At 46.7% G+C, this 25496-nt stretch overlaps 1 protein-coding gene across 2 annotated transcripts in view; it reads right to left on the reverse strand.

Moving 5' to 3' along the window:
• YBX3 (Y-box binding protein 3) overlaps window positions 1-24491 on the reverse strand; it is a 41136-nt gene extending 16645 nt beyond the window's left edge. Inside the window, exons 1-5 of one of the 2 annotated variants that reach the window (XM_044999102.1) lie at window positions 24136-24491; window positions 18127-18190; window positions 15515-15548; window positions 8006-8095; window positions 7013-7135 (exon numbers count right to left, since the gene is read on the reverse strand). In XM_044999102.1, the coding sequence (XP_044855037.1) occupies window positions 7013-7135; window positions 8006-8095; window positions 15515-15548; window positions 18127-18190; window positions 24136-24367 (543 nt within the window). In that variant the 5' untranslated portion in view covers window positions 24368-24491. The remainder of the gene's footprint in view (window positions 1-7012; window positions 7136-8005; window positions 8096-15514; window positions 15549-18126; window positions 18191-24135) is intronic. The other variant, XM_044999111.1, reaches the window with a different exon arrangement.
• Window positions 24492-25496: the final 1005 nt, after the last annotated feature.

The following is a 25496-nucleotide window of genomic DNA, read 5'->3' on the forward strand; positions in this document are numbered from 1 at the left end:
GTTGTTCTTTGAGATGTGCTGCTCATATTGATTCCAAATTAGGTGCGTGTGCACCGTGTGCAAGATCATTGGGAGATTTTCACTCTAGCAACACTCGGTGGGCATCTGGAGTGGCATCTTTATGGCACCGGATATATGCCCCTGCCTCAGTTCCTTCTTGCCAGCTACTCTGACAGAGGGGAAGGAGGGCGGGTTTGGAATGGATATGAGCAACACATCTCAAAGAACAACAGTTACAAAGGTGAGTAACCGTCTTTTCTTCTTCGAGTGCTTGCTCATATCGATTCCAATTAGGTGACTCCGAAGCCTTACCTAGGCGGTGGGATTGGAGTGAGATGTCGCGAAGTGAAGGACCACTGAACCAAATGCAGAGTGGATGCAGTCGCAGCCTGGCATGCCTGGTCACAAACGTGCAAGAGGCCGTGTGTCCCAGGAGGCATAGGCACGTTTTCACAGTCGAGGTCGGGAAGCTTTGCAAGCTGTGGACAATGTTCACCAGGGATTGTAAGTGTGCTTCTGGCAGAATTGCCCGGGCTAGGCCTGACTAATACTGCTCCTATGAATTCTATCCTCTGGGTTGGTACCAGAGTGGATTTCACGACATTGAGCAGGAGGCCCAGCTGAATGAACATATTCATGGTGAGCTGAACATGGGACTGCATGTAATCCCTGGAGCGACCCCGAATAAGCCAGTCATCAAGATATGGGAACACTTGGACCCGTTGTCGACAAAGGAAGGCAGCCACCACAGCCATGCATTGGTAAATACCCTGGGGGCCATGGATAAGCCAAAAGGAAGCCCAGTGAATTGGAAGTCCTGTTGATTGACCACAAAGCGAAGAAAGCATCTGTGCACTGGGTAGATCGCAATGTGGAAGTACACATCCTTTATGTCGAGGGCGGCGTACCAGTCTCCAGGATCTAAGGAAGGAATAACGCTCCCTAGTGAGACCATGCGGAACTTCAACTTTACCATAAATTTGTTGACTCTGCGTAAATCCAGAATGGGCCGAAGCCCGCCCTTGGCCTTGGGGATTAGGAATTAGCAGGAATAAAAACCCTTGCCCCTTGACTCTCCCGGAACCTCCTCTATCGCTCCCAAAACCAGGAGTGATTGGATCTCCTGTAGAAGGAGGTTCTCGTGAGAAGGGTCCCTGAAGAGGGACGAGGAAGGCGGGGGGGGGGGAGCAAATTGGAGGGAGTATCCCCTTTCCACCGTGCTTAGGACCCAACGGCACTCTGTGGAGCAGTTCTTGGTGGGCGTGGAGGTCCATAGGAGAAGGGCCCGAGACCATATTCCCCCCACTGCCTCATCAGGCGAGGACGAGGAAGATACCCCCAGGACTAAGGGAGCCTGCGCGAGGTCCTCTTGTGGAGGATCTTGTTGCTCAAGGTGGGCCTGCACTGGCGCTGGAGCAGTCGCCTCAGAGCCTCTGGCAGGGGAGACAGTGGCCTCCGGTACTTGGGGCTCTGAAGGCGTGGAACGGGAAGCCCCCGAAGGAGCCTGATGGTATGCCCAGGGGGGTCCAAAAGGACCACTGTGGGGGTTCGTGGCCCAGTTCCTGGCCTTCTTCTAGCCACTGGCCTGTACCGCCTTCGCCCTGGTCATGATAGCCACCTTGCGAGCGCGACGACGCAGAGGCGGAGCGGGATGGCCAAGGCGGTGCTGTACACACCGGTGCCGAGTACCTGGTGCTGTATGGTGCCGGGGACCAGTGCTGTGAGGCAGAACAGTACCGAGACGTCCATCGGTGCCTGATCTGGATCTCGATGGCACTCTCCGGTGAGATCTGCGTTGGGATTGGCTCCGGATCAAGTGCAGCTTTGACCGGTACCGGAAGCAGTGCCGGGAGTCTGATCAGTACCAGCCGTAACTCGATTCGGATCTCTGTGAGCCGGAGCAGCGTCGCGAGTACGACTGAGGCCGAGAACGAGAAGAGTGCTGGGATGAGGATCGGTATTGGGACTGGTGTCATCCTTCGCTTGGCGACAGTGGTCGCATAACGGACGGCTTTCCTTTCGACAGCAGCGTCCGTGCCGGAGGTGCTGCTGGCTGCACAGGAGTTGGCTTTGTGAGCACGATCAAGTCCCGTGCCGTTGAAAAGGTCTCCGGTGTGGAGGGTAGTAGTCTCAGCTCAAACGCAGTGTGCACCAGGGAGCTTACATGCACTGGCCTCGACGGCCCTTGCGGTGCAGGAGCCGATATTTGTCCTATGCGCTCCAACTGTGGTGCAGGAAGTGATGGCAGCTGTCGAACCGACAAATAAGAAGTGGCCCGCACCTGCTTGGGCTGCTTCCTTCTTCTGGCTCGGAAATAGAGACCGGCACCGTGGTGGCGGAGGTGCCGGGGAGATCTGGCACCGCGAGTCTTTGGTAGAGTCCAAACGCAGTGCCAGACCAGTCGGTGCCACAAGGGCACTCCACACCAAGGACAACGGTGCTGAGTCTTGGCGCGCAGAGGAAGCGACCAGGCTAAGTGCTGCCTCCATAAGGAGCTGCTTCAGTCTAAAGTCCCGGCTCCTTCCTGGTCCTCGGCTTGAAGGCTTTGCAAATGCGGCACTTGTCTGCTTGGTGGGATTCCCCCAGACACCTTAAGCAAGAGTTGTGGGGATCTCCCGTTGGCATCGGCCTCTGGCAAGCCGAGCAGGGTTTGAAGCTCAGAGACCCAGACAAGGGCCTGGGTACCGGGATAGAGGAGAAGGGAGAAGACTGTGTCCCCCCCCGCACTACTTAAAACTAACTAACTATACTAAGTAATTCACAACTATTAACAACTATAACCAACTAATCAGAAACTATTAACAGATACTAAAGCAAATGCTAGGGAGAGTGGAGATCAGCTAAGCTGCGCTCCACAGTTCCAACGACCATCATGGGTGGTAAGAAGGAACTGAGGGGGCACTGCGTCGGCCGGGGCATATATCCGGCGCCATAAAGGCACCACTCCAGGGGGTGCCTCAGCTGACCCACCAACTGTTGCTAGGGCAAAAATCTTCCAACGATCGTGCACATGGCGCGCACACACCTAACTGGAATCGATATGAGCAAGCACTCTAAGAAGAACTGTTACCTGCAGATTTTGCTACCTCACTGCCCTTTTCATTGTTAAACACTAGACCCAGTACAGAACCTAGAGTCACCACACCACCTTTTGCCATGATGAAAGTTGACCATTCTACTCTGCCTTCTGTCTCCTAGCCAATTTCTGATCAAATGACAACACTTTGCCTCTCACCCTATGATACCTGGCATCTTTAGTAGTCTCTGGTAAGAGACCTTGTCAGAGACCTTTTGGAAGTCTAAATGAATTATTTCAACTGGTTCTGCTTTGTCCACTACTTCACTGACAAGGCCAAAGAATGTTAATAGTGTTGCACTAATCTATTTTCCTTTGCAAGAATTGTAGTGAGTAGACCCTGTAATAAAAATAATCTTCTAGATGTTTTAGTTATTGTTTCAGCCACGTTACCAGGTACAGATGTACAGCTTATAGACCTATAGTTTCACAGATCACCGAGCCTTTTTAAAATAAACATATGTTCGCCACCCTCCAATCCTCCCATATAGCAGCTATATTTAATGAGGCAATGATTTCTGCTGTTATTTAGGGGCACCACACTGTCCTGTTTATGTACTGGATGGAGCACATCAATAGACTGTCTGGAATCCCAGGTGTTCCCTATGCCGTATATTTTATGGCCTTGGCAATACACACCCTAGTCAAGATCGAAGGCATTGGGGCAACTATGCTGAGGTGGGAAGCAATAGGTACCATCCTGAAAGTTTCTGACCCAACTGGCATTCAGGACCACTCTGATAAAAGGTGATCTTTTGTGCAGGTTGAAAAGTGGATTCCTTCCAGTTAGTTAACAATCCCGAAGACTGGAAGAAACTGTATACACTGAATCGCTGAGGAGAGATCCTGGTGAGAGCTAGCTGTTAGCCAGTCAACCAGACATGGGTAAACAAATATTGCTTGGTGTCTGAGGAGTGCAGCAACCACTATGAGGCACTTGGTGAACACTCACAGGGCTGTGATTCAGGAAGGACTCTAGTGTCTTGTCCCAACACAGAACCTCAGAACTTGATGCAAGCATTTGGATGCTGCATGAAAGCAGGTGTTCTTTAAGGAAACCATAAATGCCCCCCCATCGTGAACATCCTGAATGTGAATGGTTATATGTACCTGTTGAGGTTTCTGAGGTCCACAATGGGTTTCAGGCCATCATTCTTCTCAGGGATCAGGAAAGAGAAGAAAAAATCTTTTCCCTTCAGCGTTTTTGTGGAAACTCCCCTATAGCTCTTCTTGAGAAGATAATCCACTGCTTCTGATGGAACTGTCTCAGAATATGGGTCCCTGAAGAGGGAGGTGGCAAGGTGGCACAATGAAAAACTGGATGGAGTATTTGTCACTGATGGTGTCCAGTACCCAGCAATTAAGTAGGAACATCTACCAAAATATCCAGTTTAATATCCCCTCTGACAGAGAGGGTAGAGTGGGACACCTTACTGACCCTTCTTTCCTGTACCCAAAGGATAGGGAGACATGATGTAAATTGGTGCACAGCTCTCAACCACACCTCGCAAAACTTTTGGTTAGAGGCCAGTGCTGAGGGCCACGTGGCAAGGAAACCTGATTCCATACTGTTGAGGCCAGTAGCAAGTTTAGGAGGTGGTTCATATCACCTTTGGGGTTGCATGCTTTTGTGCTGTGAGGGAACCTGACTTTGAAAGAGCAGACCTCCTCTGAGTTGAGGAAGAGGACTGTTAGCCACCAAGAGCAGGCAGAGACCTTAATGTTCTCTAGGACTTCATCTGATTTGTCATTAAAGAAGCCCAGGCCCTCAAAGGAGTACACTCTATACAGATGGGCAACTGTTCTTGCACTTCTGTGCAAGGCATCATATGCTGCTTTTAGGGAGCACTCAGCAAGCACACGTCCCTCAGCGACCAGTGTCCTAGTTCCTTTCTTCGGTTCCTCAGGAAAAGATTCCAGGATGTGGCTCGTGGCATCCACAGGGCATAACCGTAATGGGACATGTGGCTTATAGTTGGCCACCCAAAATCATAGTGAGACAGGTAAGTAGGAACATCTACCAAAATATCCAGTTAATATCCTCTCTGACAGAGAGGGTAGAGTGGGATACCTTACTGACCCTTCTTTCCTGTACCGCAGGAGTTTGCCAAGAAACACTATAACTGATGTCCTTCACATGGTTTAACATAAACCCTGTCTGCTCTCTTGGAAATGAGAGCAGAGAGCCAGATATCCTAGGGTACAGCTGTAGACAGAGCAAGTTTCTCCCTGGGCTGCATATGTAATATGATAAACAGGGGATTGATCTCTGGTGCCATAACCCGTTTGCAGCTGGAGAACACTTGCTATTCTCCCCACTAGTTACTGAAACAGTATCTGTTCATAAGGGAAACCGATGAAGCATCAATTTGTTCTTCTGATGAGATGCTATTCGTATGTGCCTACAAAAGGAACTTGAACGTTTCCTCTGAAGGAGTCTCATACTATTCCGCAGATGAGGATAGATCCAAAGGGGCTCTTACTGTTATCAGTGTCAAAGACAGGCGGTGTCAGTGGCAGAGGAGGAATAGGTGCTTGTGAGGGCATTGGTGCAGAGGGAAGATATAGTGTTGGAAGAGGCACTGGTGCCAGTGTAGAGATTGGCCTCAACCTCCAGCAAGGCTTTCATGGAGTCCTGTACACAGGGCAACACAGGTTGAAGATGGCCCTGCAAGATATGCTTCCATGATACCTTGAGCTGAGGTGGGGGAAGATGACCAGTGTCTTGAGGTTGAGTCAGGAGATCCTCCAAGTTAATCTCCAAAGGGGCTGAAGGTACCCCCAAGGCAGTTCTGGATGAAGACCAGAGAAATCAGTAAAGAGACAGAGTTCAAGCAGCAAAAAAAGCAAGTGGGGGGTTGGCTAGTTCCCTTTGTCAGTGTACACTCCCCCTCCCCCCAACTCAGGCACACAGATATAAAAAGGCATCACTGCCACGTGAACCAATGAGGAATCCAAATTAGTTATTCCAGTTCCTGAGAAGCATGGAGAACAGGTGACAGCAATGCCATGAAAGTCTTCAAGGCCCTCATGGATTGAAGGGTATGAAGGAGAGGGATGTGGCTTCCTCCCTCTTTGTTGTTGCCGCCTCTTGGGTCAATGCTAGGTTTGAGATCTTAGCAATTGGTGCAGATATTGCCACTGTGTAAATCTAAAGTGACACAGAGCCAAGGAAATTCCGATTTTCAGCCCATGATAGTTCTGGTCTCAGGGCTCGCAAGTGTGTGTCTTGGACCCTGTGTCAGAGGATCTCAGCACAGAGGCTGAACTAAATACCTTTGGCAGACCTGTCAGGTTATCAGGCTGTAGGCTTAGGTTTGAGGCTGCAGGCTCATCTCAATCTCCCATGTGGTGCACGGAATGAAAGTATAGCACTCTGCACAATGCTTTAGTGAATGGGCATCAAACTCTGGAATAATCACTGGGCAAAAGGTGCACTGCTTGAAGCCCTTGCATAGATAGGGGCATAACATGGTCCCTGTACAGGCAAGGAAAGCAATCGTTTATTCCATTATCTTTTAGGCCAGCGTAGACAGAACCAAAAAGGAATGAGTGAAGAGAATAGAGTGAGTACTTCACTGTGCAAAGAAATAGAGACACATTTTTAAAGAGGAAAATACTTTCACAATCAAGCGCCACTTTTCACATCCTCCTAGACACAGACACCAGGGAGGTATCTCTTCAGAAAAACTCAAGTGGCTGAGTGTATTGTGACAGCTCCAACATTGTGGGCACATAATATTGGTAGAAGACAGTGGCTGGTTAACCTCTCCCCTCTGGGCACATCAGGAGGAACATACCACTTGCCTCCAAGTGCAGCTGGATTTGTTCTTCATGACATAATGCTTAACTTGGAATTCCCCAATCCTCATGCAGGGAATCTCAGGATCTGGGGTTGAAATGGGAGTGCTGGAACAAAATATGAGCCCAACTTACATTACGAGGTGGTCCACGGCGTCTGCCATAATAGCCACGTCGGTAACGGCGCCTATCTGCAGCATAACGACTGCCTTCCACGGGGACTCCATCTGGACCAGTGACATTGGCTGCTTCTGCACCCTGATATAGAAACAGAGAGAAAGGACGTGATGAAAAACATGCAAGAGAACAAGAACCAAGTGGAAGGTGGACAGACCCAGAGAAAGGAAGCAAGATAGGGAATCAAAACACCTCCTTGTTTCCATAATTACAAAATTAAGATAAGAGGTGACAGTCTTCCCTCCAAATAGCACGTTTCTTTGGCACTGCTTATTTTTCCATTTCTCACAAGCTGCATATGGCAAGACTGCACAACCAGGTCAGGTATTTTCAACCTCATTACCAGAAAGAGATTCACAACCTACAGGGAGTTCAGAAGATATCAGCAAAATGATCAAAGGGACAGAAAAATTGAACTGAATTTTGAGGAACAAAAACTAAAAAACACAACCAACCAAACCACACACACACACACACGCCACCAAAAAACACCCACACTCCCTGAATATCTATAGATTAGCTAAATGACAATTAACAGGGAACATGAACCTACAAGTATTTGAAGGGTTCAAATACCAAGGACAGAGAGAATTATTCAGCGGGGTACAAAAATGTGCATGTACAGACCTACAGCCTTCCTATTTAAAAAAATTAATCTGGTCAAATAAGAAAATTTTATAGCCCATAGGACTAATGGGATGAAATTAAAGAGAACCAATTTCAAAGTGGAGATCCTGATATATTTTGTAAAGACTTATTAGACAGGACAATAGTCTCCCAAGGGAAATAGTAGAAGCTCCATCAGTGCAGTAATTTATCACTAGACTGGACAGAGCACAAGAGGATGTATACAAAGGAATGATCCTACATCCAACCCCATTGGGAGAAAGGTGGCAATGGACTACCCAAGACCACTTAAGGCCTTTTGCCATCTCTCTCAGATTCTCTCACCTTCTCTCCCTCGACCACATCAAATTCTACAGTCTCTCCATCACCAACACTGCGTAGGTATTTCCGTGGGTTGTTCTTCTTGATTGCAGTCTTTAAAGAGACAAAATAGTCATCTTGATCAAAAGTCAGAGGTGGAATGCAACAGAAATCAGACTCTCCCAGAGCAGTTCCCCAATAGCAAGTTAGTGGCTCGTGGCAAGGAAATGGAGTGGCTGCTACCCTTGCCACTGCCCAATCTCAAACTATTCATGTACAGCCTCACTCTGCTTTATTCAGAAAGGGCACTATCAGTGATTTAAATGACACTGAGCATCTTAGTACCTCAGTGGTACAATCCTTAACAGAGCATACCCTCTAACTCACAGGGTGTAGTGAGAGATATTCTCATTTTTAGACATCAAACAGAGGCACTACGTAGATAAAGTTACTTGCCCAAAGTCAAACAGGAAGTCTGCTGTTGAGCCAGGAACCGAACTAAGGTCTCCTGAGTCCTAACTCACCCTCTTATGCTCTAGACCATCCCTACCATCCCACTGGCATCCACATTGGCAATTTATCCCCATAGAGTTCAAAGAGTACCACGGTATCTGTGACAAATACTCTTAATGCTGTCACTACAGTGATGTTTCTGTATCATATAATGGAAGGGATATTTAACCCTAGGTGTTTTTCTGGGTAGCAGAACCAAGGGCAAGAGGAGGCCCTTTCTGAAAGTCACTTAATACCTTACAGTTAAAAGGTCATTAATAATGCCAGTCCAAGTAGCATTAATGGTTCTAGCCCTCTTCCTAAGCAGCATCCCCCACTCCCCTCCAAAAAAAGTTCAAACAGGGTAGGTCAGAGAAAGGATCAGATTGAAAGCTGCTCAGAGTCACAGGAGGATCTGAACTTGCTAAGAGATACAAGTTAGTTCTGTTCCTGTAACTCAAGAGGGAAGTTCACCTAACTGCTTGTGGTGAAGCATAAGATTAGACTAGACTAAATATGCCCATATGCGATTTTTTCTCTAATGCTCTGGTCCTTTGTTTTAAGAAGGTTGTTGCATTGGTTGCAAGTCCCCAAAGGGAGGAGACACAAGTGCCTGAAACCTGACTGGACCTGCATGGTGATAAGTGTTTGGTATACATGGGATAGCGTACTTAGGTCCTGATCTAATTCCACACAGAGACAGGTACGGGCAGGAGGCCCAAGATCTGACATCCTTTCAGAGACCATAGAGGACAGAGGTGCAAGAAGCCACACTACCCTGACAGCATCTTGAATTTCTCTTCTCTGTGAAATTATGAGGTCTAAATTAGCTGTTACCACTCAAGTAAGAGATCTTGGAGTCATTGTGGATAGTTCTCTGAAAACATCCACTCGATGTGCAGCAACAGTCAAAAAAAGCTTGAAATCATTAAGAAAGGCATAGATCATATGAGACAAAATACCATATTGCCTCTCTATAAATCCATGGTATGCCCACATCTTGAATACTGAGTGAATACTTGAATACCCCATCTCAAAAACAAGATATACTGGAATCGGAAAAAGTTCAGAAAAAGGCAACAACAATGATTACAGATATGGAACGGCTGCTGTATGAGGACAGATTAATAAGACTGGGACTTTTCATCTTGGAAAAGAGACAACTAAGTGGGGATATGATAGAGGTCTATAAAATCATGACTGGAGTGAATAAAGTAAATAAGGAAGTGTTATTTACTCCTTCGCATAACACAAGAAGTAGGGGCCACCAAATGAAATAGGCAGAGGTTTAAAACAAACAAAAGGAAGTATTTTTTCACACAATGCACAGTCAACCTGTGGAGCTCCTTGCCAGAGGATGTTGTGAAGGCCAAGACTATAACAGGGTTCAAAAAATAAACAAACAAACAAACCAGATAAATTCATGGAGGATAAGTCCATTAATGGCTATTAGCCAGGATGGTCAGGAATGGTGTCCCTAGCCTCTGTTTGCCAGAAGTTGGGAATGGGCAACGGGGGATGGATCACTTGATGATTACCTGTTCTGTTCATTGCGTCTCGGGCACCTGGCATTGGCCGCTGTCGGAAGACAGAATACTGGGCTAGACCCAGTATGGCCAATCTTATGTTCTTAAGGGTTTCCCTAGGCTCTAAAATTTGATGTAAACAGGCAAAAAGTCTGTGCAGTATCAGCAACAGGTTTGAAACCAAGTCTGACTCAGCCCTTCCATCTCACAGGCGATTTAAGACACACTGGGCACTCAATAGTTAAAATAAACCCAGGGCTGTGAGTTCAATCCTTGAGACAGCCATTTAGGGAACTGGGTCAAAGATCTATCTGGGGATTGATCCTGCTTTGAGCAGGGGGTTGGACTAGATGACCTCCTGAGGTCCCTTCCAACCCTGATATTCTATGATTCTAACAGTATTTCCTTCTCAAAGAGAAGCCTATTTGGAGAAGTTTTCCTCATGTATCCTTGGATGATAGAGTCATATCATGTTACTATATGACATGTTAAAAAATAGCCATGCTCCATCCAAGAAGCAACTGCATTTCAGTGTACACACCTTGATGGTTGTCCCATCTCAAAAAAAGATGTTAGAATTGGAGCAGGGCAACAAAAATGATTAAGGTTATGGAACAGCTTCCATATGAGAAAAGAATAAAAGGAGTGAGACATTTCAGCTTGGAAAATAGATGACTAGTGGGATATGACAGAGGTTTATAAAATCATGAATGGTGTGGAGGAAGTGAATAGGGAAGTGTTATTTACCCCTTCACATAACACAAGAACCAGGGGTCACCCAGTGAAATGAAGAGGCAGCAAGTTTTAAAAACAAAAAAACAAAAAAAAGGAAGTAGTTCTTCACACAACGCAGTCAACATGTGGAACTCATTGCCAGGGGATGTTGTGAAGGCCAAAAACTATAACAGGGTTCAAAAAATAATTAGATTAGTTCATGGAGGATAGCTATTCACCAAGATGGCCAGGGATGCAACCTCATTCTCTCGGTATCCCTAGACTTTGATTGCCAGAACTGGGAGTGGATGACACGGGATGGGATCACTCAATGATTGCTATTCTGTTCATTCCTTCAGAAGCACCTGGCATTGGCCACTACTGGGCTATACGGACAACTGGCCATACTGGTCAGACCATTCTTATGTTCTTAAGCACCAAAGAGAGATAGGGATTTTTAAGGATGCTAAAGGGGCTGCAACTAGAAGAAATTAGTTAAAATTTCAGGAGGAAAGCTCCAGGAAATATTTCTTCATTTATTTCAATTTGGAATAGCCATAGCCTCCCCAATGAGAATAGTAGAGGCACATCACTTGGGTCATTTATAACTGGTAATAAACAGAGACCTAGATAAGACACCAAAGAATGATCAGGCTGTGGTCAAGAACATAGGGAAAGTTAAGCAAGATGAGGCCAAATAGGTCTTTCTAGCTCCAGATTTTACATGATTTGGAGCCATGGCAAGAGAGAAACTGTTAATACAAAGCAGCCATGTATGCTCTAAGGAGAGAAGCATTTTAATCTGTATGCCCTGTGTATATATAAATAGCATCCAATAGTAGCAAATAAAGAGTGTTAACCCCCACCCTGATCATGAGATCTGTCTGCTCTCTCCCACTGTGTGTGAGTGGAGGGTGGGTGTGTCCCTTCAACTAGGTCAGCCTTATTCTAAAAAGATTACATGTGTAATCCAACCCCTCCTCCACACTTCCCAAGTGCTGGGGGAGGAGTCCACAGAGGCAGGGAACAGTCACTACCCAGAGAGGAAAGAGCCAGTTCAGAGCAGGATGTTTGTGTATGTGATTGATAGGACTTTGTAACTGCCACTCCCTGCCTGACTGTTCCCTTTCCTTCTCACTCAGGCAGGCCTCAATCTGCTTGACTGAATCACTGTACCATCCCAAGGGGAGCTGAGATCCCTCCCAGCTCCCATAAATTCAGCGAGGGCTGGTTTAGTTTGTACTTGGCTGAGAATCCTACCAGGAAAACCACACTACTGCAGTGGGGATATCACTTCCCCAATCAATACCAATACCAACTCCAACTGCCTAGTATTGCCTGAAGGTGGTCAGGCCTTCAGAGTTTCAAATGCCATTTGGCTAGGGCTCCTGACAGGGTGGTAGGACAACAAAAGAAAGGGAAGGGAGCATGAGTTCAGGAACATCAAATCCTGGACCAAGTCTAAGACCAGCCAGAATGGTCTAGTTATGGACATTGAGACAACGGGACAAATTTAATCCTAGAGTAAGTAGACATCTGAAATAAATGGAATTTCACTCACTAACATCAGGCCTGACTTTTGCTCAAAGGGCACACTCCTAGAGGATTTTAACCATCCACTTTACCCATATATTGACCTGTGGAAGGACAAAAATTCTCCCCATTTTCCCACTATAGTGCCTTAATCTACATAGAGAAGGGGAGATATGTGATTCCCATGAGGACAGGAACAAAGTGGTGACAAAGAGAGCGGGCAGAAACTCTTCTGCATCAAAACACAAAACTATTATTCTTCACATTTAAGAACCCTTATCTACCATCATCTTTTACGCAGTAATGCTACCAATGCCATTCTGATAGCCCGTTTTAAAAACTTTTCAACAAGCATTGCTGTGCCTACTCCCATGCCACTGTGAATAGCTGGAGAGCCACCTCATTGTCCTTCTTTAAATTTCTCCTTAAAAATACTTCATTGTCAAACTTTTAATAGGCATCATGGCAGTGATTAGGCAGCTGACTTGCTGCTATCACCTTTTTTCACCATGGTGAATATCTCACTGATCCCTTGTGCTGACCCCATCTGTTAGTGTATCCACCTGCTGCCTATAGCCTAGAACTTACGACTGTCAGCTCTTTGGGACAGGGACAGTGAGATATTGTACAATGACTAGCACATGAGGCCATAGCCCCTAATGCAATATAAATCGCAGTGAATTACACACAAACACCCTTGCTGTCCCATCTCTCATTAACATGTTCACAAACTCTTAAAAACTATGAGGTTAACTCTGACTCAGGAACAGTCACACCATCAAGCAGAGCATCCTTAGCACCAGTAATGTTATATGCACATACACACTAACCGTTGTTTAACATGCAGGCTATGTGTGTGTCTTGTCTACTCCTAGTGGCTGGCTCACACAGAGGATAAAACCTCTTACACCTGATGGAGTTACTCCTTTAACTTTAAGTGGTAGAAGCCTGTGCTTAAGGTTTGGTGCTAGCTCATCAGGGGGCATTTGAAATTTTGTTGTTTTGGGGCATTTGGGACAAGCTTCCCATCAGGGAATGCATGTAACCTTGTAAGGATAAGGCCTTTCTCTGTAGCCATATTAGAAGAGCAGCAGCCATTAGCCAAGAAGCAGAAAGTCACATCATCACATTCCTGTTTTAATAATACCTACCATCACCAGATAAAAAAAAACAGATCTTAAAACGGTTCAAGTGTTTGATGGCATTCTGTCTGGCAAGAAATCACTTATCGACAAGCTGTGGTTGTGAAATCCCTACTTTATTGTTTTGTCTTTATGGTCCCCCATTTCTCTATTATCTATCTGTATGGTCTCTGTCTGTTGATTCTTTCTGCCTGTTACATAATTCATTTTGCTAAGTGTAAACTAAATTAAGGTATAACTGGTTAAAGAATTGTTTTACAGTATGTTAGAATTGGTTGGAAAATTGTTAACCAATCATTTAATTAAAATATTATGATTAACCAATAGAATATCAGGGTTGGAAGGGACCTCAGCAGGTCATCTAGTCCATCCCCTGCTCAAAGCAGGACCAAACCCAACTAAATCATCCCAGCCAGGGCTTTGTCATGCCTGACCTTAAAAACCTCTAAGGAAGGAGATTCCACCACCTCCCTAGGTAACCCATTCCAGTGCTGCACCACCCTCCTAGTGAAAAAGTTTTCCTAATATCCAACCTAAACCTCCCCCACTGCAACTTGAGACCATTATTCCTTGTTCTGTCATCTGGTCCCACTGAGAACAGTCTAGATCCATCCTCTTTGGAACCCCCTTTCAGGTAGTTGAAAGCAGCTATCAAATTCCCCCCTCGTTCTTCTCTTCTGGAAGAACAGGACTCAAGTTTCACTATATAAACTGGGGTCCAAAAGGAAGTTCTTGGGAACCAAATCCAGGACACAGCCCCAAGATCAGAGCTGCCAGACCTCAAAACCCTGCCAACCACACTGTAAAAAAGCTGGAGTCCCCCAGATGACCTGATCCTGACTAGCCATGAAGAAGACTGGGAGTTGTGAGCATTGTATGCATAGTGAATGCATTCATTTTTGTAGGGAACTGTTAATAAATAGAGGTTAAGTAGGATATTACTGAGTAAGGCTCTTCTACTGGTAAAAGACTCTGCAAACCCGCAGAGTGTAAGGTTATGCCCTGAGCCCACAGAAGGGTACGGGTGGATGCCTAAATTAACAGGATCACACCTAAGCCCTAAGAACAGGGTAAGGTAGGTGCCCTAGAGCCTAAAGTTATGCCTGAGCCCCAGGAATAGGCTACGGGTGGGTGCCTAAATTAAGAGGGTTATGTCTTGAGCCCTAGGAACTGAGTAAAGGTGGGTGCCCCTAAGATGTGTGAGTAACAGAATTTTGTGTGGGTAACAACTTCTTGGTCAAATGTGCATCTCTCAGATATTACAGTAGTGAGTGTGATATTACAGTAATGAGCTGCTGGACATTTAACCCTCAGGAGGTCACAGCCATCCTCAAATCTCAGAACAGAAGTCCCAGGTCATGGGGAAACACTTTAAAAGCATGACCTGCTGATGGTTCAGGGAACCCCTTGTGCACTAGCAGGCTTCTTGTTGACCACTCTCTGCCCAGTCACAACTGGTGCATTCCCTCTTGCCTGTCATTCTTGGTTGCAGCTGTCTCACATTGTGACAGCTGATAATGTCCAGGCTGGTTAAGGATCTGACTGGATCCTTTTCCTTCAAGAATGGCAAGAAAGGGGACAGAAAGAGAGATTGATAGTAGAGCAAGAGGAGGAATAGGGCTGAGAATTAAAAGGAGAAAAGAAGAGTGAGAGGACTGGAAAGGAAGCCAGGAGGATGAACAACAGAGGGTCTGGGGCAGAAGAAAAGGAGGGTGGAAGGATGAGGTAGAAAACAAGGTTCATTTCACTTCATTTGAGCCAGATACTTCCTCCCCCACACCAACTGAGCAGTTACCCTGCTGGAAAGAAAAAAGCACCCTGCCTAAACCACAGTGGGCAAGAGAAGACAGAAGCAGCTGAAAGATAGAGAGGGGGATCTGTAAGTGTTATATACAGAGGAAGCTGGGAGAGTTCTGACTAGGACAACCCCTTTTACTCCATATAATGAGAGTGGCTAAGAGAAGGAAGTTTGTCAGTGATACACATGGGGCTGAAGCAGTTCAGGATGACGCCTTTAGCACTCATAAGGAGAGACTAGGGCTGAGAGATGAGTATGGACAGTACGTGGCAACAAATTTTATAATGTATAAAATCTACAAAAAGACAGTCCACTGCCTCTCACTCACCTGATGAACAAACACATCTTCTTTTGTGTCATTTCTGTGGAAAAAGTGTGGAGAGAGAGAGAGAGAGATGTAATAATAGGACATCTGATTTAGGCCTGCAGCTTTACTGGAGATAGTCCCTGGGGTTCAACTTACCAGTCCATGTACCTCTTTTAAGGAGGAACAGAACCTGGAAATACATCTCCTGGAGCCTCCATAGGGCACACGCCCCTTGGGATTCCAGGTGCAGTACAAACCTACTTGGTCTCTCCATTCAGACCTGGCTGTGAATTCCCTCTGTATCATTTCCCCAGCAACAGGGGATTTTCCACCTTCCCCAGGGACCACCCTGTAATCTGTGGGCAGACATCCAAGGTGTAGTCTGACATAGGCAGCCAGACTATTATATTCTCTCCCTCTCCACGACCACAGGACCTGCAACTGAAGCTCCCAGTACATTATCTCACAGGTCAAGTGAGACTGTCAACAGGACTGTGCACAGCTGTTAACATAGCTCCCCTTACACTGAAACCCAAAACATCCCAGGAGAGGAGTGACTAGGAATACTCACTGGGAGGGAGAGAGCTACATATGAAATAAAAGGTACCAAAAAAAATAAAAAAGGTACTAGGTTGTCTAGACAATCCTCTACCCGGTATAGGATTCTACAGGATGACATATCTGAGAGAACTCGCATCCAGTGCACGCACACAGATGCAGAAGCTAGGAACTCTTAAATACTCCAAAAGAATTTCAGTCCCACTCTACTGTTTACAGTGGCTTGTGAAAAGGTGCTAGATTGACAGTCAAGAAATCTGAGGGACTCCCCCCTGCCCTTCTCCCAAATATGCTCCTCCTGATTTAGGAAGATAGAATTGTATAAGAATATAAACCTTTTTATATCCAGGCATAAATGTCAAAAAGGGGTTAGAAACTTCCCCTGTAAGCTGGTTGTTCCATAATTGACTACTATATGGTCTATGCATGTGGCATTGGCTACTGTCAGAGTCAGGATACTGAACTAGAAGCACCATTGTAATCTCTATGTTCCCAGGAAGCAACGGAAGTCTCTATGGCCTATTCAACCGTTTGGCTTCCCTACTGGGACTGATAACGGGAGGATCAGAGAAAGCAGGGGAAGACAGTAAGTGTGCAAATTTTGATAATGGTTTTATTGTGCGGAGACTTCTCCCACTGGACTGAGAGCCAGAAAATGCATTTCACTGAGAGAGCATACACCTCAACCTCAATATAACGCATCCTGATGAAACATGAATTCAGATATAATGCGGTAAAGCAGTGCCCCGGGGGGCGGGGCTGCGCACTCCGGCGGATCAAAGCAAGTTCAATATAACGCTGTTTCACCTATAACGTGGTAACATTTTTTGGCTCCCGAGGACAGCATTATATCGAGGTAGAGGTGTAATTGGAAAGAATCACTACCTCAGAGGGGCTGAAGTAAAAGTAATGACCTAGAGATGGAAGGCTTGATGTTATTTTCCTTAACTCCAAGCCATTCATTACCCGCCTGATCTTGCACGACCTTGGAAACTGTGTTTTAGAAGGGGATCTGGAGCTCTCTCAACATGAATCAGATCCCCTCTTCCCATCCCCAATATGAGTGCCCTATATGAGGGGCAGTCAGCCTCAATGAGCTGTGGTTGCACTGAAAGATTCCATACCCCGGTTTTCTAATTCATCAGACATCGAGTCCGCCACAATACAGTGCTGTATTGGAAATGATTTCTATGATGTAAAAGACTATCTCCTTCAGTTATCGAACTCCCTAAACTGAGGCTTGTCTGGATTCTTTTGCTATATCCATTTTCTGGCAGAGGATTTTTTTTAAAAGTTTGAAAACTATTTAAAAAAAATAAAAAATATTAATAAGCAAGTTTCTGTAGCTTGTCAACTGTAAGTTTATCATACTGTTTTCATGAGCAAGCCATATACCACTAGCTTTTAGCTCTCCCATTTTTTGCCTGAAGTCACTTAGAAACAGTTTAGTTACCCACATGAGTGGGTGGTAAGATGCCCTTGAGGGTGGACTTAAGAGTACAAGATGCAGCTTCTTAAAATTCAGTGTGGGCGTGTAGACCTAGAATTTTGGTTTGACCTATTAGAGAGAGGGACCACTTCCAAAATTCAGATGTGGATATGGACTTGAGCTTTGGAATACCCCGTAACTTCTGCATGTTCAAGTCTGTGCCCAGCTATAACTATAAAACATTGAACTGTGGATTTTTAGTGGAGATTGTAATTGGGATGAGTGAACGTGTTTGGACAGAAAGTAAGAACACCTTTACCAAAACTTTCTCCAAAGCTCAAATCTGTGTCCCCACCACCACCACCACACACACGTTTGGAAAGGTTCAATAATGTCCTCCCACATCCACCTATCATCTAATTTTAACTCAGAACCTTAATGGTTATCAGGCTGTCAGAGCTAAAGTGCAGCATCAGAGGCCAACCCTGTGGTATTTTGAACCCAACCAGAAACAGGAAATACCAGAAATCTCAGAAAACCCCTCTTCCTGTGAGATTTCTAGCCTGATTTTGAAGGCTCAAGAGTTAATAGATCCATTAAGCACATGAACTGCGGTGCTGCACAAATTTATCAACAACAAACATACCTGTTGATAAAGCCATATCCGTTTCTGACGTTGAACCACTTGACAGTGCCAAGAACTTTAGTGGCTGAAAATTAAAAGTAAATTAATATCAGTCACCCTCTAGTAACACACATCTAGTAACTTCCTGCATAAAACGCAACAGGTGTATGTTCCCCTTCCTTTACACCTGAAAATACCATACTGAGTTATTTAGGACAGGCCAATACATAGCATAGCCTTATTAAAGTCAAAGAAAGGCTCCCTTATAATACTTTGCACTTACATAGCACTTCTTTAGTTTATCAGTTTATTTTACCCAGGTGGGGACAAATGAATAGTCCCGTTTCACAGATGTGGAATGGAGACTGAGGGTAAGCAATTTACCTGAAGCAGTGGTCTACAATGTGTTACCTGGACCGCAGGGTCCAGGTGGCAGGACAGCGACAGCTCGGAGCCTGACCCTGGACCCCTGCCACGTGACTGTCCCAGATTGGGGGTGGACCGCTGCCCCAGCCCCCAAAACTTGCAGGGGCAGCCTGGACCCCTCCACTCCATGCAGTAGGGAACCTGGTAGTACCTTTAGCACGCAGCTGAGCTGGGCTGCAGCTGTGCGCTAACTGGGCCGCATGCAGCCCGTGGGCTGAGAACCGCTGACCTGAAGTCACATAGCAAGTCAGTGGCAGAGCCAAGAATAGAACCCACTTTTTCTGATTTCCATCCCCATTCTCTCACCACTAGATCACATCTGTCACTTCTAGGCTATCTTTCCAACTTCTACAATCCAGCTGCTGCCTACTGATCCCCATGTGCAATCCCTAGCTTCAGAATGGGCTGTGGCAAGATGCAGGATATACAAGCAGAGAATCCAGCTGCCAGACTGGGGCACCACTTAGTTGTGTTTAACTCTAGTATCCAGCTACCAAAAAGCAAACATGGCAGGAATGCCTGCTCAGGACAACTAGAAGTAGACAGAAAATACCACAGAGAACTTCATGCTGCATCATCTGGAGTGTGAGTGACAGGCATGATGTGACCTGACAAGTCTTTTCCGGCATCACTGGAGCAGGGTGGCTTTTACCACTTTCCCTAAAGAGATTATACCACAGGCTGATAGTTCTTACTGTTAGGAAAATATTTTCTGATATCCCGCTAGAAATGCTCACCCTTTGCTCTTTTCCACCCTATAGCAGGGTGGTCCCCTGCTCCTGCCCTGAAGGGCTTAAAACAGCCCAGGAGAGGGCTGTGGCTGGGGCAAAAAGCCTGGGCTGATTGGGGAAAGTAGGCTCAGCTGTGGCCATGCTCCAATCAGGCCCAGCTGGCCCCTATAAGAGGCTGTGAGCCGGAAGCCTAAAGAGTCTCCCTCTGCCTGTAGAGGAAGAAGGGTCTGTTGGGAGCTAGACACAAGGTACCTGAGTGGAGCAGGGCTGGGGAAAGGCAGAGGAGCTGGGGTGCTCCAGCCTGGAAAGCCCCAGGCTGTGGCCTAAGATAAGGCCAACAGGTTCCGGGGGTTGCAGAGAGCAGCCCAGGGGTAGGCAAAAGCAGCAGGTCCAAACCCAACATTGCCAGTGATGAATAGGCTGATACTGCAGTCTGCCCCAGGGCGTGGGGGCTAGATGATGCCTGCAGTAGCCTGATTCTGAGGTGAGATGGAGATAGTGGGTGGGAGTTCCCTGGGAAGGGGAGACCCTGGGAGAAAGGGGTTACTGCCAGGGGGCAGCACCGCAGATAAAGGGGCACCGGGTCCTAGGAGGGACATGGGGGCCAGAGGACAAGCGGATCACCAACCTGGAGAGGGTGCTCCAGGCTGGAAATCGAGCTAATTCCCTGAGAAACCAGCAGAAGGCACTGCAGGGGTGAGTCTGCACATCTACACACCCCTTTATCCCTAGTTACAGAGCCTCTTGGTTTTCCCTGAACAGTTTTTTTTTCTTATACAAACTCTTACATTCTATGGATACAGATATAATTATACCCGCTCCTGGGCCAATTCTTCCTTTCTTTCTAAAAAATCAAAAGAGACTACATCAGTGAAACAGGGAACCTCTAAACAGATGGCCTGAGTCTCATCTATTGGTCTCTGGTGTTTTCCTCCTTCTCTGTTTTTTCCATGATAATTGAATCCCACAGTTAGTGAGAACTCAGCATGATCTTGAGCCCTAAAATTCCACAGCTCTTTATTTGAAACATTCTGCTAACAGTCCCCAACCACCTTCTTTCACATGGACCCTATTACACTATCTTGGAGGAACAAGTTTCACCAGGTCCTATAGCATGGGATGTTCCCCTAACCAAATAAGTGTCTGCATATTATATCTGGAAAAAACATGTATGTTAAAATAGTAACAGACTTTCTTGAATTTTAGAACTTTTAAAGGATAAAATTTACTTTGAAATTTAATTTCTAACATTTAACTTATTTTTATTGACTATACCTGCTTCAAAGAACAAGAAAAAGAAAGGGAGCTGTACAGAGAATTGCCCAAAACCCTTAACTAGAATGATAGGAACACAGATATTACTAAACTAGATCAGAGCAGGGGTCCATCAATATCCAGGCCTCCACCACATCTTGTGGCCAAAGCCAGTACTTCATGCTTCAGAGGAAGGCACAAGAAACCCCAAAAAGGGCAATTATAAAGGCCCTACGTGAATTGTGGGATGACTGTAAAAAAAATTGCAACTGAGTAGTGGACAAGCCATGCAAAATTAGAAGAGATAATGGACATTTGCAGTTGATAATAAACTAAGTCCATTATTATTTTTTGGCAGTTTTCCACTCCTGTCAAAATTACGATGGAAGCCGAATATTGTGGAATCTGGATTTTCCAAAATATCTCAAGTTAAGTGGGGTTTTAGCAATTATGGAATAAGTTGCCACCAGGGAATACCTCTACTTAACCCTAGACAGTTAAGCATGATGGTCTAGACTACTTATACATTAGACAGATTTTAAAAAAGTAACTGTGGAAGTTGTCATTATCTATACAAATGTATCTCATCCCCACCATGGAGATATCATTTCTAGAGATGAGAGTTCAGTACCCTGGCCTGTCCAGTTAGTCTGCCAAAACGGGGATCAGTACAGTGCCAATCATGGAGGTGATTTTTGTGGTATGCACAGGTGTCCCACTAGGAACTGAATTAAGCCAACCCTCTCATTTCAACAGGTCCATGGAAAGCTCTGACTGAAACCAATAATTTCCCAGGGAACTTCAGAAACAAGTTTCAATTTTTTCTTAATGAAGAGTCAACAATAATTGGTGGGTAATTAATTTTTCTATTTATCCATCAAATTCAGGTGGTCTCACCATGTGTTACAATATGCTTTCAGTGGCACTTAGCATACATATTTGCAAAGCCATTAACACAAAAGTTTGAGATTAACAAGATAAATAAAAGACTTGCTCAGGAGACCATTTTCAACCAACCAACGCAGTCAAAATGCTATCCTTACATTCTCTGCGTCCAAAAAAAAAAAAAAAACCCCACAAAACCTAGCAATAAGGCTGGTTTGCAGACAACAGCAATGTTTTGACATTTAAGATTTTATCATTCTTATTAGAAAAAAATAAGTAGTAAAGGCACAAGTTAGCTTTCCAGTCAGGAAAGGTTTACTTGTAAGTGTATTTTGAAGCTCCAATAAAAAGCTATTATACCTTATCGGCTATTTCCTCATAGTCTACCAATGGCTACTGATATGCACGGAATTGCTCTTGATGAATCAGAGAGCAAGGGAAGTGGGGGAATGCACAGTGATGTTCTCCCTCTTGCATTTTGCAAGACTCCTTCCACCCTCATTCCCAAGGATATTTTTTATTAATCTGCTCCTGTATGTCAGTAGCCATAGGACTTTGAAAGCTTCTCTTGGGAAGCCAATTCAAGTGTCTCAGTCCTTATGAGCGTAAAGGCCTTTTCCCTACTAGTTAGTCTAATAGCCCCAGTTTTATTGTGTTAATCGTTTAACCATTAACAAGTTCACAACATAGGTGCAGGAATCAGGGACGAGGGGACTGCTGCAGCACCCCTATGTTTTACCTGGGGTCCCGGCAGCTGGCCACCACGTAAAACGTGTGGGTGCTGCAGCACCCTCTGCACTCCTAGTTCCTGCACCTATGTCAGTTCCATAGTAATAGTCCTGACTCCTAACAATGTAGAACCTAGTTCCACATACACTATGAAATGGTACTGCTGCAATGTTTTTAATGTGCACATTAGGCATTTAAACATTAACTGAATACATTACTGGTAAAACTGATGCTTATCAGTTAACATTTTACATCCCTGGTGCAAACATAGCATGCAATGGTGTAGTTCCTAAAACACATTAGGGCTTTTTAAGCCATCCGACAAGCTACTCTATCCAGTAGAAATTGGAATAGATGGCAGCAGTACTCCAGAATACATAACTGCTGATATACTCCTCAGGTATCCCAGGTGTGCCTGAACCATGAAATCCAGTTGTGCAAGTTTGGTTTCTCAAGGTTAGGATCTAGGAGCACTTGTTTCGATGCATCTTTGCCCATGACAGTATATTGCAAAAGAACCTTAATCCAATACTGCCAGAGCAACTGTACTCCAGAATGCTGATAAATTATCCCACAGTTAGTGAGAGTATGGCTAAAATACCCCTAGAACACTGCTGATATACCTCCACACTATATTACTGATCTACCCAAAATGGATCTAATATAGTACTACTAAAGGAAACACAGAATACTGCAAAACAGTCTAGGAAGCTGATGACCAATATCAGTATCTGACCCCCCCACAAATGACCTGGCTTTAATTCCACCTGCTCATTTCTCTCTCCCCGCTGCTACCACCACATTTAATATCCTCAAAAAGCTCTCCTGCCAGGCCAAGCTCCTGCTCCTTTCTCAGTGCTGGCCCCCCTGCACTAGGATACTAGGGAATCGCCATCCTTCACCTAGGACACTCAGAAGTCCTTAAGGAATTCATTGACAAACAACAGACATCTGTGTCCAAGTGTGTCAGATCAGGGTGAGTCAGGTGAAACAGAAGCATGCATCCTCACAGGGCTACTTCTGATGTCGGCTGTGACTGACAGGCCACTAGCTTCCCGAAAGGAATGAGGGCAACAGAAGCTACTTGTGAGAGGAAGCAGCAGATCTCCCAACACCAGGATCTTTTCCTCCCACCGTGAAACCTCCTTTACACCTGTCTGTCTCCATGAGCAAATGGATTTTGAATATCAACTATAAACCACAAGGTGTTATCTTTTATTGGACCAATGTCTGCTGGTGAAAGACACAAGCTTTCAAATTACACAGAGCTCTTCTTCAGGTCCAGGTAGATCAGAAAACTTATCTCGTTCACCAGAAGTTGGTTCAATAAAAAATTATTACCTCACCGACCTTGCCTCTGTAATATCCTGAGACCAACATGCTGCAATAATAGGGAAAACAATTGTAACCCCCCCGCCCCCAATCTCGGACACAGGTCGAACCGCCCCCGGGGCCTTTACTCCAGTCCTTGCGGACAGCGTGAGGCTTCCCAGGCAGCGGCGCGGGGAGGGCACGGCACTTCCGACAGCCTCGCGGAGCGTTGGCCCCTGGGCCCGGCGCGCGCAGCTCAGAGGCCGGCGCGCCCTGTTTACACGGAGACTTTCTACGACGTTCTCGTGAGCGCCCCCGCCCCCGCAGCAGCGAGCAAGGGGCCTGGCGGGCCGCGCAGCGGGGCAGCTCCCGGCCGCGAGTCCCAGGGGCGGGTCGGGGCGGACCAGTCAGCTCAGCGAGCCCCGGCAGCCGGGGCGCGGGACGCGCGCTCCCGCCCCGGACACAGCAGCAGCAGCCGCCGCCGCGGGGGCCACATGCGGGATCCCCGGCCCGCTCCACGTGCGCAGGGCGGCCCGGCCCGGCCCAGCTCCCAGCCGCGGGTCTCGCCCCGGAGCGCTCGGGCGAGGCGGGGCCGGGCTCGCTCTGTGGCTGTCACCGGCCCCCGCCCGCCGCACGTGCGGAGCTGCCCGGCCCCCCCGGGTCCCCTGCGCGCCCCCCCCCGGCCGGGCCTCACCCAGAACTTTCTTCTCCGTGTCGGCGGCGGCGGGGGCCGCGCTGCTGCTGCTGCTGTCCCTGGCGGGGGCGGCGGGGGCCGCGTCTCCGCTGGCGCTGCCCGCCGGGGCGCTGGGGCTAGCGGGGCTCTTGGGCTTGGCGTCCTGGGCCGGGGAGGCCGGCGCGGCGGCGGGGGAGCCGGTGGGGGATGGGGGGGCCGCCGCCGTGGGGCTGGTCTGCGCCGCCTCGCTCATTGCGTCTCTCCGGGGCGGTCGGTGGTGGCCGCGTGCTGGCGCGCGGCGCGTCGGGTGGGTCGGTGTCTCGCGCTGGGTCGCTCGGGCTCCGCGCTGGGTCTTACTGCCCCCAAAATGGCCCCGCCGAAGTTTTTAATACAGTCAGCGAGGGCCAGCCCCGAGCCTGGGGCGGCCTCATTAGCATTTAAAGGGGCCGCGCCGCCAGAGCGACCTGGCCCCGCCTCCCGTGGGGCTGCTCCGCGCGGGGCAGGGAAAGTTGCAGAGGAGCGCGCGCGCGCGCGTCCCCATTTTATCACCATCGGGGTTTGGGTGCTCAAGTGACACAGCCCGAGGGCTCAGGAGGACAAGACATATTGACACACCTAGGGGCCACTTCTGCAATCGTGTACCGCCCCACACGCCCATGCAATCGGCTGGGGGTAAAGGGGCCCTGGCGTCCTGCCCTACACACCACATGGGCAACTTGGGCCTAGTTTTACACTAGTGTAAATCCACTGATTTTAGTGGATTCTCTTCTGATTTGCACCAGCGGGAGACCAGATCCAGGCCCATTTTTTTCTGCCAAAGGAATCTGATAAAACATAAAAACATCTGTGACTTAAATTAACTTTCACTATCTTAAAACAACAATAAGTTGAAATCTAATCAATGTTTAAAGGGGGGGGGGGACTTTGATGTCCTACCAATGCCCCTGGGTCGTGCTGCTAAGTTTTGTGGTGTTTACAACTGCATTTTCCTATGTTTTAAAAAAAGTTTTTTCTTTCCTCTTGCTGTTTAAAAAACCCTCACAAACAGGGGAAACTGACAGACTACACAGGGAAAAGAGTGAAACTGTGCTCAAAAGCCAAGCTTTTAAAATATAGGTGCATAAAGTTAGACTTGTGTTCATATACCTAACTATGTGGCCTGATTTTCAAAAATGCTGTCAACCCAGCCACTCCCTATGAGGACAATAGGAGCTGCATGAGGCTCCTGGTGGCATGGACTGAAATCACTAAATAAGAATAAATAATAATTTATATTAAGTTATTCAGGGAAAGCACTGTGTGTTTGTATAGCACCCAGGGCAATGTTAATAGGAGGGTTTCTCCTCATGCTACTGTAATAATAATAATAAATAGGTCTTTTT

Source organism: Mauremys mutica, chromosome 1, assembly GCF_020497125.1.
Source record: "Mauremys mutica isolate MM-2020 ecotype Southern chromosome 1, ASM2049712v1, whole genome shotgun sequence".
In the NCBI taxonomy this organism is placed as follows: domain Eukaryota; kingdom Metazoa; phylum Chordata; order Testudines; family Geoemydidae; genus Mauremys; species Mauremys mutica.